A 12,459-nucleotide genomic window follows, 5' to 3' on the forward strand; every position below is an offset into this window, starting at 1 on the left:
TGAATGTAAGTATAGAAAACATTTCAAAGACAGAAAACCTATGTAATGCGTAAAATTTAAATACATAGTTTTTCTAGAAACTTTTTAGGAAAGATTTAAGAAAAAAGATGCAAACAGAGAATCCAATTTTGTTTTATTAATCAGTTTGTAACTGAGCAACTCCAGAATTTTAGTTAAGAAATAGTGCATAGCTTAATAAATAAGCTGATAAATACTTTCTCATACTTACCATTTTGTCTGAGTACTAGTTTCTCTTACTTTTGGAACCACTTGCACCCCCACATCCCTTTCAAGCATTTTAATACTGAAAGTATCATCTTCATAGGCCGTGCATTCAGCATAGCTGTCCTTGTCATCGGAAACGTTCTTGTCAGTAAATGTAATTGGTGCCCCAAACTTCCTGCGAACTCGAGAGATCTTGCACTTAATCTGCAAAAGATACATTTCCACGGCTAGCAGAAAAGAAACCTTTTGGAAAGTTCATTCTTTAAAATGGCTAGTAGAATTAGTTCTATCAACGATTTCTGTGTTGAGTTTACTCATGTTTCTGCATTTTGAAATTCTGAAGTGCTCGTATAAATAAACTACATACATAATAGAAGCCAGGTTTGTATTCGTAAAACAAGAAGTTGTAGCATTTTTGGATGACTTCTAGTAGGACAAGACAATTACATTTTCTAATTCATCCAGTATCAAAACTGCACATTTAATTAAAGGATTGATTTGCAGGAAGCCTTATGTAATACTGAATTAGGCTTCCAAGACCTAACTTTTCAGCTCTTCACTCTTGGTGGAATTCTCAACTTTGGGTGAGGTATTTCAACTTTCCTTGCAGTGCCTAGGGTGAGAAAAGTACTCTGAAGAAGATGCAAAAAAAAATTTGGAGGAGTTTCCTTCTGTTGAGAACTAGGAAGGATGAAGGGATGTGTCTTGGATTCTACCTACAAAGAGAAGTAGGCACTTGATTTCAGGCAGTAGAGAGGTATTGCTTTGTCTTGGATTCATATCCAAGTATTTTCTCCCAGCACCTCCCACAGAACTGGAAAGGAAAGTAGGCTAAAAATCCTTTTGAGTGGACCTTGCCAACAATGCAGAATACATAATACTTGGACTGTGAATGTGTTAAATTGAATGACTGTGAAATAGCTTTAGAACAATCAGACATCTTTTTAGGTTTAAGCAAGATGTGCAGTTCCTGAGAACTATCAAAACTTAGCCAAGTCTTCCCTGAAGTGGGACTTAGGTACTGAGTAAAAATCACTCATGGACAGTTAGATGCTTAGAGATGCCCCACACATCACAAATTAGGTGACAGCTGTGAGTAGGTCTAGTTTTTGACCATACAATTTTCTCTCTCTCTTTATATATGTATAAAATCTGTAGATGTATTAATCAAATATATCCTTCTGTAAAGTCAGCTCGTAATACCTGCACATACTTAAAAAGTATTGCATGCTATTAAATGCCATCCATTGTACTAGAACAGTTCACTGAGCTTCATGGAAACAGAGCAATGACTTTGATTGTTATCTGGCCGTTTGGAAAATTGAACAAAAAGTGGCAGAGGTGCCAGTGACCAAAGATGATCAGGACTTTTGAACTTACACTTTAAAAAGTAGTTATGTCCAATGCAGCTGCAGTTATTTGCAAGACTTAAAGAGAACAGAGTTCAAAATAAGTTTCTGCAGCACTTTCAGCTTTTGTTAAAAGTTTAGCTATTTCTCTATTTCTCTCTGTTAGTTTTCTTGAAAGACCTCAAGAAAAACTTGGATTGCAGCTTACAGTTTGCTGATTTTTTTTAAAGGAACTGAAACATAGGGGATTTATATTTATTTGATGGACTAACATCTGTTGATTCTGACCTTTGTATCCCTTTCTTTAAGAGATTCTTCTTCAACTTCCTTTTCACTGCCAAGGGAAACCCAAGGTTTGTGGACTTCCAGAGTTTCCTCTGTATTTTCTTCTGTTTCTTCTCCTTCTTCTGCAGTTGCTAAAGACTGTGATATCAAACAGTGAGAAATAGCACTTTTTCAAAAATTTGTTACTGAAATGTAAGTATTAACTAGAAACCAAATTTTTAGTCTTCACTTACACATGCTTTACTTTTGTCTCAGCGCAGTGAGTCTGGGTATGCTGTGCCCCTCAGTAGGGCTGGCTTAGGCCCCATTCATTTTGTGCATTAGAATTTTCCAATAATATTTAATATTTAACTACTAAAGAAATACTGTCATCTTGAAAGCAAATCATTTCACATAAAAGGAATTTATAATGATTTTTTTCCATTAGGCCCTCTGGCCTGGAACTGCATTTTTACTTTTCTTAATTATTGCTTCTCCTGATTTCCTCATGCTGGATGGCAAACTCATATTGAAAAATTATATCATCTTTTTATAAACATTCTCCTACAGTGCAATGTACAAGTTCTATTTGTCTAGAGCTATTTAGAACATTTTCATGATTTGAAAAATATATTCATAAATATTATGAAAAATAAGTATAATACTTCTTTGAAAACGGTCAATATATTTATTGCCTGTTATTTTTATGTCTGAGAAATTTGGGTATTGGCAGAGAAAACTAATGATTGTTAATAAGCAGTGGTCGTTATACTGGCTCTCTGAAGTAAAATACAAAAATTTAATTTAGCCCTTCTCAGTGTAAAATACATTTTTGTGGTGATACACATATTTTTCCATGATCAGCTTAACCATTAGAGAAATATCAGGTGCTCAAAAATACTATTCCTGACATCTTTGTTTGAGACTAGATTCTGAAATACGCATTGATAAAAAAATGTTGTTGTACACTTGGATTTTACCTTTAGAAAGTTTTCCTTGGCTTCTTCAGAAGCGACAATGTAAAAGTCCTGTCCATACTGCAAGTTTGGATCAAAAACTAGCAAGAGTTCTTCCCCTGGATATTCCTATTTTAATGAAAAAATTAGTGGAAAACTGAAAACAAATAATATTCAAAACAAACATGAGGTTGTGACTGGAAAAGCCACCACCAACTTAGTATCTTAGGTTAATTTTGTGTTCTTAATGGAAAATTTCACCTGCCAGTTGAAAGGAATAGATGGTATTTATTTTGCATAGACAGACATACAGACAATTAAACAGAAAATTAACTGTTTTAATGATTCTCAATAAATAGGCCATGAATTAGGGGAAACCAAATATGTGAAGCTCTGTCAGTTCACAGAATCAAAACTAATAGTATTTATGTTACTTTTAGCATATTTTCAATCTGAAGTTAGTAACAAAAAATACATGGCAAGCCATGAGAAACTATGAGTCAGCAATGGTCCATGACCTCTAACACTCAGATATTGCAGCATCATTGTGTTTACACAGAGTCAAACAAGAACAGACCCATTCTTCAAAAGAATGGACACTCTGAGACCATAAGTCTTAAAGTGAGATGAAATATGCTACATACTAGGATAACTTTTTTGAGAGGGTGGAAATCAGAAGTTTTAGCTCTTGTTTTCAGGTCTTGAATTATGTCCTCTTTTTTAATACACTTGAAACAATTTTCTTCTGTGACATCTTCATCAGGTCGGCAATTAAAAATTTCTTGGGTGTTTGCAGTCAAAAGCAAAGGAAAGATTTCTGGGTGGCCTATGAAAAAAAGCAAAATTGCATGATAATTTCAGAGTATTGTTTAAACATGCACATATACTTTGATAACCCTATGTCTTCAGTGTTTCTACCATAATGCCTTTGAATCTCTCAGCTTTGTTTTTGGTATTTTGGAAGGCATGAAATACAAATTGTATTTACTTCATTAATCTTTGAAAATACTCTACCCAACATTTTGCACATAATGAATATGATTTCCTGGTATGAGGGGCTTTTTTTCTTCTTGATCAAAAGGTTGTTAACAACTTCAGTGAAAAATCTTTAATGAGTTGGTTTTAATATATTAAGGGTAGAACTGCATGGTTCTGACTTAAGAAAGCCTTTGAATAAATACCCTGTGGTCCTTCCTTGTAGGGCAGCACCATATTAAGCCAAAGTTTAATCTAGGTGAAGCTTTTCCCAAGTAAGGATGCTTTTCTGATTTTGGACTTTCATCTTGCTCCCACTGAATTGAGAGTGCAGTAGAGCTATTTCTCACTAATCAAATGAGACTGAAGCAAGCTCACTGAGATTAAAATCAGATATTTCTTTTCAGCTTTACTGGAGAATATATAGCTGGTGTTTTCCACACACATGATCTCTGTTAGGTTCATTCCTATTAACTCAGAACAAGTCATTTCTTATCCTTGCACTAGCACAGATATCTTCATTGGTTTTGGGGGGGCTGGGTGCAGTTAGGTGACCTGTCAGCTGTGCTTTTGCAATCTGGGGATAATACACAGTGCTTCTTATTGTGTGTGCCAGCTGTATGTAAGGCAATGTATGTAATGCTGGTCTTTCTCATGTTACATGTTCTGTCTCCAGCTTGCATTACAGCTCTAAGTGCCTGAGATCACCCTAGGCCCAGCTAGTTGAATCCTGCCCTTGAGACTCCTCCTTTGGTATACTGCCCTGCTAGCAGACTCATGCTCTGTCTCAGCTGCCCTAGTAGGAGCATTCCTCATGAAGGCCTCTACATTTTTACCTGAGAAGGTTAGCAGATGTTCACCTTTTTGGTGAACTGGAAACTAAGAGACTAAGGGATGTGTATACTGTTTTTCTGTACTGAAATGTGCTGGCTGTTGTGATAATAGCTGATACTTTCTGTCTTTATTTCAGTCTCTTTTCTCAGTTTAAATTACTTAGTATTTTACCTTAATTCCCAACACCTGTGGGGTTTTTCCTCTTTGTGCATGCCTTGAAGAGAAGTTAACATACCTCAAATGATGATTGTGACCAGCTGTGTCAGCATGTTTTGAGAAGTCATCTCTAATCTAAACCAACAATGACTAACAAAATGATAAATCCTCCCTAATCTCTGCATAATCCTATCGCATAATACATTATATTAGATGAATCTGACATTTATCCTTTAAAATCTTTCAGTGCTGCTACTCCACTGCATCTGCTCTGCCACAGTCATCACTAAAATTAATGGCATGCCTGATGTTTCTGGTGCATGCTACACTGTTCCAAGTATGGATTACTTAGTGTCCACTAATTATTTCATAGCATATACAATCTGTTTGTAGCATACACAGGCCATTAATTCACTTTCATCACAAGCTGTAATCAATATTGCATGTTTTTCCTTTTTGATATCTTGGAGATTTCCAAGATTTCTGTGTGGATGCTTCCAAAAAATACAAAATCATAGGTATGTTGATTGGGAAAGACCTCCAAGTCATCTGGTCCAAACTCACTGTTGCTAACACCAGACCTCAAAAATCCCAGCCAGGAGTAATGGTTGTTTTAGACATTATTGTTTGTAACAATAAACTTTTATGCTACTGTTTTTCATAAAGCTGAATCATGTATACAACCCTGTGCACAAATGCTAATGCTGAAAAAAACCCTTTTAAAGGGATCTAGGTTTCACCGCCAAATGAAACAATACAAACGTGCATTAAAGTTAATCAAGAACACAACAGACATCACAACAAGAGGAAACAGATACTCTAAGTGCATTTTTTTCAACGCTCTATTGCTATAAGCCCAAGTTAAAAACAAAGTAATGATCAGAATTAAAATACACCTTCCAGTCTAAAGAAATAAAGTTCTATATTGCAGAATATTATTTTACACAGAATCTATAATATAAGGTGCTGATACTGGAGTTCTTACATTATAAAAATTTTTATTGAATGGTCTTTTCCAGTAAAAAGTATGTAATATCTGATCAAAGGCTTCACATTGTTTTTCTACAAGTAAATTGTACCTGTATCATTTGTAACAGTCAGCAGCTCTTAGTGCTACAAGAATTTCACAAAAGACCAAGAAACTCTAAGGAAGAAGTAAAGAACACTTGCAGGCCTAAGGAGTGTGTGCATGGAGTTTAAATCTTGCACAGGCAGTGTTTGCTTACACCAGTGTTGTTTCCCTGCTTTCAGCAACAGATTCCTAGCAGCAGTTTAGCTGTTGGAGCCCTAACCTTATCTGCCAGTAGGTGGAGGTACAATTCTCTCTGACTATCTCCTAGAAGAGACATTTTTTAAAGTACTACTTTAATCATCTGAGGGATCACTTTTTGTGCACTTTCATGCACTGCCTGCTACTCAGAGAGCCACTGTAATGACTGTGATAGCTAGCTACATTTCTAAACAGTTTCTATATTTTCCCATTCAAAAAAAATTTTTTTCTTTCTATTCCTTGCATTAGTAACACTGAAGCTTCAAAATGCTTTGAGTATTCCAGAACCTCTACTTTAAAGCTCAGTCGTCTTAGCACTTACCTATACTGGCCATAGAAAGATCATATTTTTTACCTGAAATATAATGACACAATGTTATCAGTAGTGTTGGTTACAGAACTATAACAAGTAATTTTACCTCTCTCAGTTATTTATATAAAATAGCATATTCTAATTGATCTCATGTTTTTTTAATGAATGGAGCCAAAATAATTAATGTAGATCTCATGTGAGCCCAGACTGCTGCTTGTTTCATTGTGGCTGTACTTTACATACTGAGCTGTGTTCCTTTTCACGATTCCTTAGCTTTGTTTTACCTTTTTGTTTCTCTGACGATGTTTTTGAACTTTTCAAGGTGGTCTTGCTGGATTTCCGACTTTCTGATGATGTCTTTGAACTTTTCAAGGTGGTCTTGCTGGATTTCCGACTTTCTGACATTTTTTCAGATGTTTCTAGAGAAAGATACATATCATCAATAATTTTAAATAGGCAACAGAATGCACCATGTATGAGTGAAAATTTGATCCATGACTTCATGGTGCTTTTCATTATAGTAACATTTTCATATGCAGCTAAAGGTACGTTCCAGAGTGTTAAATCATAAGCTGTATTTCCATATAATGTGATGGAAAAACTTCTTTTGTTCAGGTTGTTTAAAAATGAATACTGATTGTCCAAAATAGTGACAGGTTAGATTAGGATAGAGATTTCCCTTTCTGAAAGCTAAGAACTTGAGATAAAGTAGGAAGAGCATGGGCGGAAATTCACCAGTTATAAATGTTCGTCCCAATGTTTGTAACTGTAAATCATTACTCAGCTGCACAAAGCATTTCAATTTCCAGTTTATTTTTCAGTGTAGCTCTGTGGAGGACAAACTCGGGAAGAAGATGCATGCCTAATTAAATGTAGCAACCACACCAGCAGGAGATGTATCACTAGCAGGAGATGATATTGTATAGAAGACTACTCTCGTTTCATTTGCTCTCCTTAATCTCAGTATCTGGAGAAAGGATTAGAACAGTAGTGCAGGAAAGACTCCGTTTCAAGGCAAGAAGAAATGCGGTTCAGTCTGCCCGTTGCTCAGGCTGGACAGCACCATCATGTGGGAAGTGCTCACATAACAGCCGATGGAACAACTAAATCAGGATGGGCCAAATTCTCTTAGAAGTGTTAAAATTGTTTGATGTTAGTATTGAAGAGCCAGAGGCGTTCAGACGGGATGAGGACAGTGGGGCTCTCACTTTGTGTCCTCCCTCTTCCAGTTCACACTTTAAGATTGTAAACCGACTGGGAGAGGAACCATTTTTTAAATGTCTACAAAGCACATACAGCATTTGGGTGCTATTACAATTTTACCACTAACGAGAGGAAAGTAGACGCAGATGGGACAGAAAGAGATGGCACCTTCAAGAACACTGGCATGACATAACTATTTCTGATGATCTCTTACAGGAGCTACAGCCCATCTGCTTGTGCACATGGACAGCACAGTTACTGTTAAGATGCTTAAGGTGAAAAGGTGAGTTTATAAAATAAATGTTCTATCTTCAGGGTTTCCTTATGAACAGCCTAAAAATAGTGAGTGGTAAAACAAACATGCTGTGGCCTGTGCATTTGCAATTTCAGTGGCATACCCAGACTGAGAAACAGTGTTTTATAACACAGTTCTCAAATACTTCAGAAGCCAGGAATATAATCTTAGCTTCTAATCTAAATTTTAGTATGGAGATGGCCACTGATGGCAAGATATAGGTCACGGATTATAGTCTGATGAAATAGCCGAGGTTTGGGATACATGTTGGCCTCCCATGAACTCAAGGTAAATTTCGGTGTTGGCTTTAATGTGAGCAGAGTCTGACACTCTTATTACAGTTACGCTTTTTTTTTTTTTTTACTCCAATCAAAGTAGAAAAATATACTCTATAAATCCTCAGACTCTTTTCTGCATCCTACTGGATCTTGCAGATCACAGGTGGCAGGCTGCATCCATGGCATGTTAGTGTATTTCTCTCTTGTTTCATCTCTCTTGATTATGGAAAATGCAGTCCCCTTCATTAATCTGTCTGAAGAATGGTAGCAATTTAATCTTCGGCTTCTTCCAAAAAGCAGTGATGATACCAGTGCAACGAAAATTAATGTTTCAGAATTTTGAAACTTTTGCTGTGCATAGGATGATGTTTTTAACCTCCACCACCCCCCCCCCCCAATCATATATAATGAACCTAAGGAGAAAGCTGGGAATTTTTTTCTGCCCTCATTCTCACAGTCTTTTTGTCAAGTACAGGAGTAGAAACAGTTCTGTGTAATAGTCAATATATTTTAATTTATATATTTATATATAAATATATTTTTATATATGTGTGTGCATTTTTATATAATCTTATATATGTATAATCTTTCAAAAAAGCCTATAAAATATACTTAGCTTATAGCTCTGAAACACTTAGGCCTACCTCACTGAGAGTGCATATCAATTCAGATGGTCAAAAGAGACTATTTTTTTCCTTATTTAAGAAGGAAAGCTATGTATAGCTGTTTCTTATCTATCTTCTTGTATATTTTACATATAAAAATTGTGACCCATTTTGTAAATGGGTTCAGTGAGTATTCTAATTTGAAACCAAACTTCATGCCTCTGTATAAGAGAGACAGTCCTCCAGGATAGGAGTTGAGGGCAGCTGTTGTAGAAATTAGTTGAAGGACAATATGAACCATCTCATATATATTCCAGTCACAATGTCTTCACCATTTCATAATTATACACTGCAACAAAACCAGTTTGGAAATTCTGAGTGAGTTCCTCTGATTATCCTGAACTCTAAGTCACATGAATGGAGGAAACACTGAGAAGGCTGACATAAGTCATATCCTATGTTTAGTAAAATAACTTGCAATAAAAACATCCCTTTCCTTTCAACTGATTTCAAGCATATTTTACCTATAGAAATGGTTAAAATTCTTGAAAATGGTGTCCCAGTAATCAGATGCTCCTCCTTCACTGAAAGGATGAAGTATAGAGGTAGATGCACAACTATAGAGAGAAGGCCCATGGTGGTAAAGCTGATGTCAGTGCCTGGTACATGTATTTGCATTTGTTAATACAAAAAGTGTCCCTGTTTAAAGGTTGCATCTGAATAGAGCAGTCAGTGGGACTGTTTGTGCTTCCGTCTGGGATGCACAGGACTCCCAGCTGGGAAGCAGACAGAAAATTACAAACTGCTTATCTTCTTTTACAATATCCCCAATGCTGTATCGCCCCTGCCCCTCCGTCCTCCTGCGGCCATATGATTGTCAGTGGTCAGGAAACGGAAAGCCTGCAGAGAAAGCCAAGGCAGAGCTTCCAGAAACTTCTTTGGAAGCATAACCAGGCCCACAGCCATTTACAGAGCCTATATGCAAAGTTGGTTTTTACACAGCAATATGGTAACCTCCAGGTGCCCCGTTCAGGAAACTCACACACTGAGAACTTTCAAATACGTATTGAGGAGCAGACTTTGCACCTCACCTCTTCCAAAAAAGTATAAAAGAATAAAAGTCCCAAGTAAGTTAAAAACTACTATTTTCAGTAGTTACCTCTTAATTCGGGGGTTTGTTTTCTTCCCCTAAGTTTTTATACAAAATACTAAATCCTATCAAGAAAGCCATGAAAAAATCAGTCAATATTAATGGACTGTCTGAAAATGAGACCAAAAAGATTAATTCTTAAATCTATAGTTAGTTCCTATTTTATTAAGGATATTTCTATATTGCTTATTTAAAGTGGACTTGTCAAGGCACACGCAAATGTATTATGCCTCTCCATTATGTTTATAAAAATTCATGATTCTATGACTGAGAAGAGGTTGGAAGCCACATTTAAATTAACATAATTTGAGAATTTCAGAGTTCCAAATCTATATAAAACTATAGCTTTTGAAAATCAATTGTCATAAATATTTCCATGTATTTTATTTTTAAAAAGTAAGTAATATTTAGATTTCATTAATTATGTTCAGTCTAATTTTTCAGCAGTTTTTCAGTAGAACACAGTGTTACATTTTGTAATTGCTAAAGCCTTGGTAAATATTTGACAACTTTGTTTGACATTTTACAGGCTAGTTTGCTTACAGATGGCTCTAATATTTTAAACATTAGGCTTAAGAGAAAAAATAAGATCAGAGTGTTCTCCTAATCATTTAATGTACTGAAACATTTACAGCTATAAACAAATACGTGAAGTTGCTAGGTACTGCAAAAGGCAAAAACTAATTAGCTATCGGTTCTACAAAAGATGCTGTCTGATTTGAGGACACAGAATGATTCATTAGTTGCTTAATTGAATGATTTAGGGTCAAGTTTGTGTGCATTACTACTTTAGGACTGTAATTTACTGCAATTTGGAATGACAGAAGAATTGGATGAATGTCCATTTTACAAAAATACTACAAGGAAAGGATCAAAACCATGTGCTAATTGCATTTTTTGTTGTATCACTAGCAAGCTAAAAAACACACGTCTGTTGGTAAACATTTAGGAACTTGTTAAAAATACCATCTTGAAAATACTTTGTCACTCCAGAAATTCACATGCAATGTTGCCTTTAATTAAATTTACTCTATCTTGCTCTACACAAAGAGAAAATAATACAAAATTATTAAAAATTATTAATAATCCTTGCTCATATTTGGACACAACTTCATTGTATAAGTTGTAGGGAATAAAGCTGAAGTTTTGGTGACTGCCAAATCATTTCAGCGTATAAATAGTTCAATTTGAATGTACCTGGTTTACACAACTTTTCATTAAATCAGGCTTACTTGAACCTGGCGTTGCTTTTGTTATTTGATAGAAACTAGTAGGTGTCATTACAGTATCCGGCATGATAAGTACAATATGTGTAAAATTAGGTTAAGAATTAATAACAAAGCCGTAAGAGAATAAAACGGAAAACTTCATTAGAATATTGGTTAATGCTCTGTTCTGATTCTCGCCTTTCTTTTACTCAAAGAGAAATAGATGAAAATTGGAAAACGTATAACAAGGATGACTGAAGACATAGAACATATTTTGTACTGGGAATAAACTAGGATTATTTTTAGCCTGAAAATTACATGATAAAAGTCAGTGAAATCACAAGAGACACAGAGAAAGTGACCAGGAGATGCTGATTCACGGTCCTAACACAAGATCTAGCGGGCATCACATGAGCTTATGGATGTGGAACAAACAACTGGGAATAAACAACAGGACTGCAGAAGTGTTTCATTGCACAATAAGCGTGTGAATTACGGGATATACTGCCTGTGGACAGGACAGCTGCCAGAAGCACACAATTTCAGAAGGTAACAGGGCAAACTGACAGATGAAAAATTGAGGGCTACTAAAAATAATGATAGTACATCTGGCTATAGAAATTAAACCACAAATCCAATAAGAAAAGAGTGCAAAGAGTGGAAATCTGGCTTTACTATTATCTTGCCCGAACAGAACTGCTGGTATGAGCCAGTACAGCTAGTCTAGGTTATTAAAATAGTGTACCAATTTGGTTGGTACTTTAAAAGTTACTAAGTATGATATAGAAGTTGTCAAAACATGGTCCTGCCAGGAACCAAACAGTAACAATATGTTGCATTATCACGACTTCTGAAACAGAAATGCCGTATTGTAAAAATTTACATTAGATAAGACTTCTTTAAGCAGAGGTAAGAAAAATGTTCATCTCGTCTTGGAAATGTGAGAGCTGGGTGGCTGTAACGAGATCACGTGTGGAGGCCGGGGATGGGGGTGTGGGTTTCGGGGGGTTTGCAGCAGCCCGGGAGGGCGCGGAGGGGCTGTGCAGTGTTTGCAGCCCCGGTCTCATCCCCAGCGCCCTCCAGCCCTCGGCACAGCCCCTCAGCACAGCCCCTCAGCGGCATCGAGGAAGGCGCTGCCGCCTGGGGCCCGCTGGCAGTGCCGCGGGAAGAGGTGGCTGGGCCGCACGGGGCAGTCGTGGGCTCTGCGCCAGCGGCTGTGCCCTGCCGGCTGCAGCCCGTGTGCTCTCCGGTCGGGCACCTGTCACCTCTTCCACAGCGTGGCCGGATCCCCTTCGTGCCCTTTGTCCCCTACCTGCGCGGCCGCGGCCCCGGCCCGGCGCGTCCCCGGCGGCGCGCGGTTGTCATGGCGATGGGGCCA

General features: G+C 36.9%; 2 protein-coding genes across 7 annotated transcripts in view; one reads left to right on the top strand and one right to left on the bottom strand.

Annotated features, from left to right (window-relative positions):
• Positions 1–12,440, bottom strand: part of DNAI3 (dynein axonemal intermediate chain 3) — a 26,778-nt gene extending 14,338 nt beyond the window's left edge. For 3 of the 5 annotated variants that reach the window (XM_066192542.1, XM_066192543.1, XM_066192539.1), the window contains exons 1-6: positions 6,627–6,777; positions 6,352–6,384; positions 3,439–3,620; positions 2,819–2,923; positions 1,863–1,997; positions 230–429 (exon numbers count right to left, since the gene is read on the bottom strand). In XM_066192542.1, the coding sequence (XP_066048639.1) occupies positions 230–429; positions 1,863–1,997; positions 2,819–2,923; positions 3,439–3,620; positions 6,352–6,384; positions 6,627–6,777 (806 nt within the window). Of the gene's footprint in view, positions 1–229; positions 430–1,862; positions 1,998–2,818; positions 2,924–3,438; positions 3,621–6,351; positions 6,385–6,626; positions 6,778–12,393 lie in introns of those variants that run through there. The other 2 variants (XM_066192540.1, XM_066192541.1) reach the window with 2 other exon arrangements.
• The window catches only part of LOC136294624 (mucolipin-3-like), a 20,522-nt gene continuing 15,648 nt past the window's right edge, over positions 7,586–12,459 (top strand). For both annotated transcript variants that reach the window (XM_066192544.1, XM_066192546.1), the window contains exons 1-2: positions 7,586–7,828; positions 11,297–11,630. The gene's annotated coding sequence lies outside the window, so the exon portion shown is untranslated. The remainder of the gene's footprint in view (positions 7,829–11,296; positions 11,631–12,459) is intronic.

The sequence above is a fragment of the Chamaea fasciata genome, unplaced genomic scaffold, assembly GCF_029207755.1.
Source record: "Chamaea fasciata isolate MVZ Bird 193981 ecotype frontalis unplaced genomic scaffold, bChaFas1.0.hap1 SCAF_10, whole genome shotgun sequence".
NCBI classification, from domain to species: Eukaryota; Metazoa; Chordata; class Aves; order Passeriformes; family Sylviidae; genus Chamaea; species Chamaea fasciata.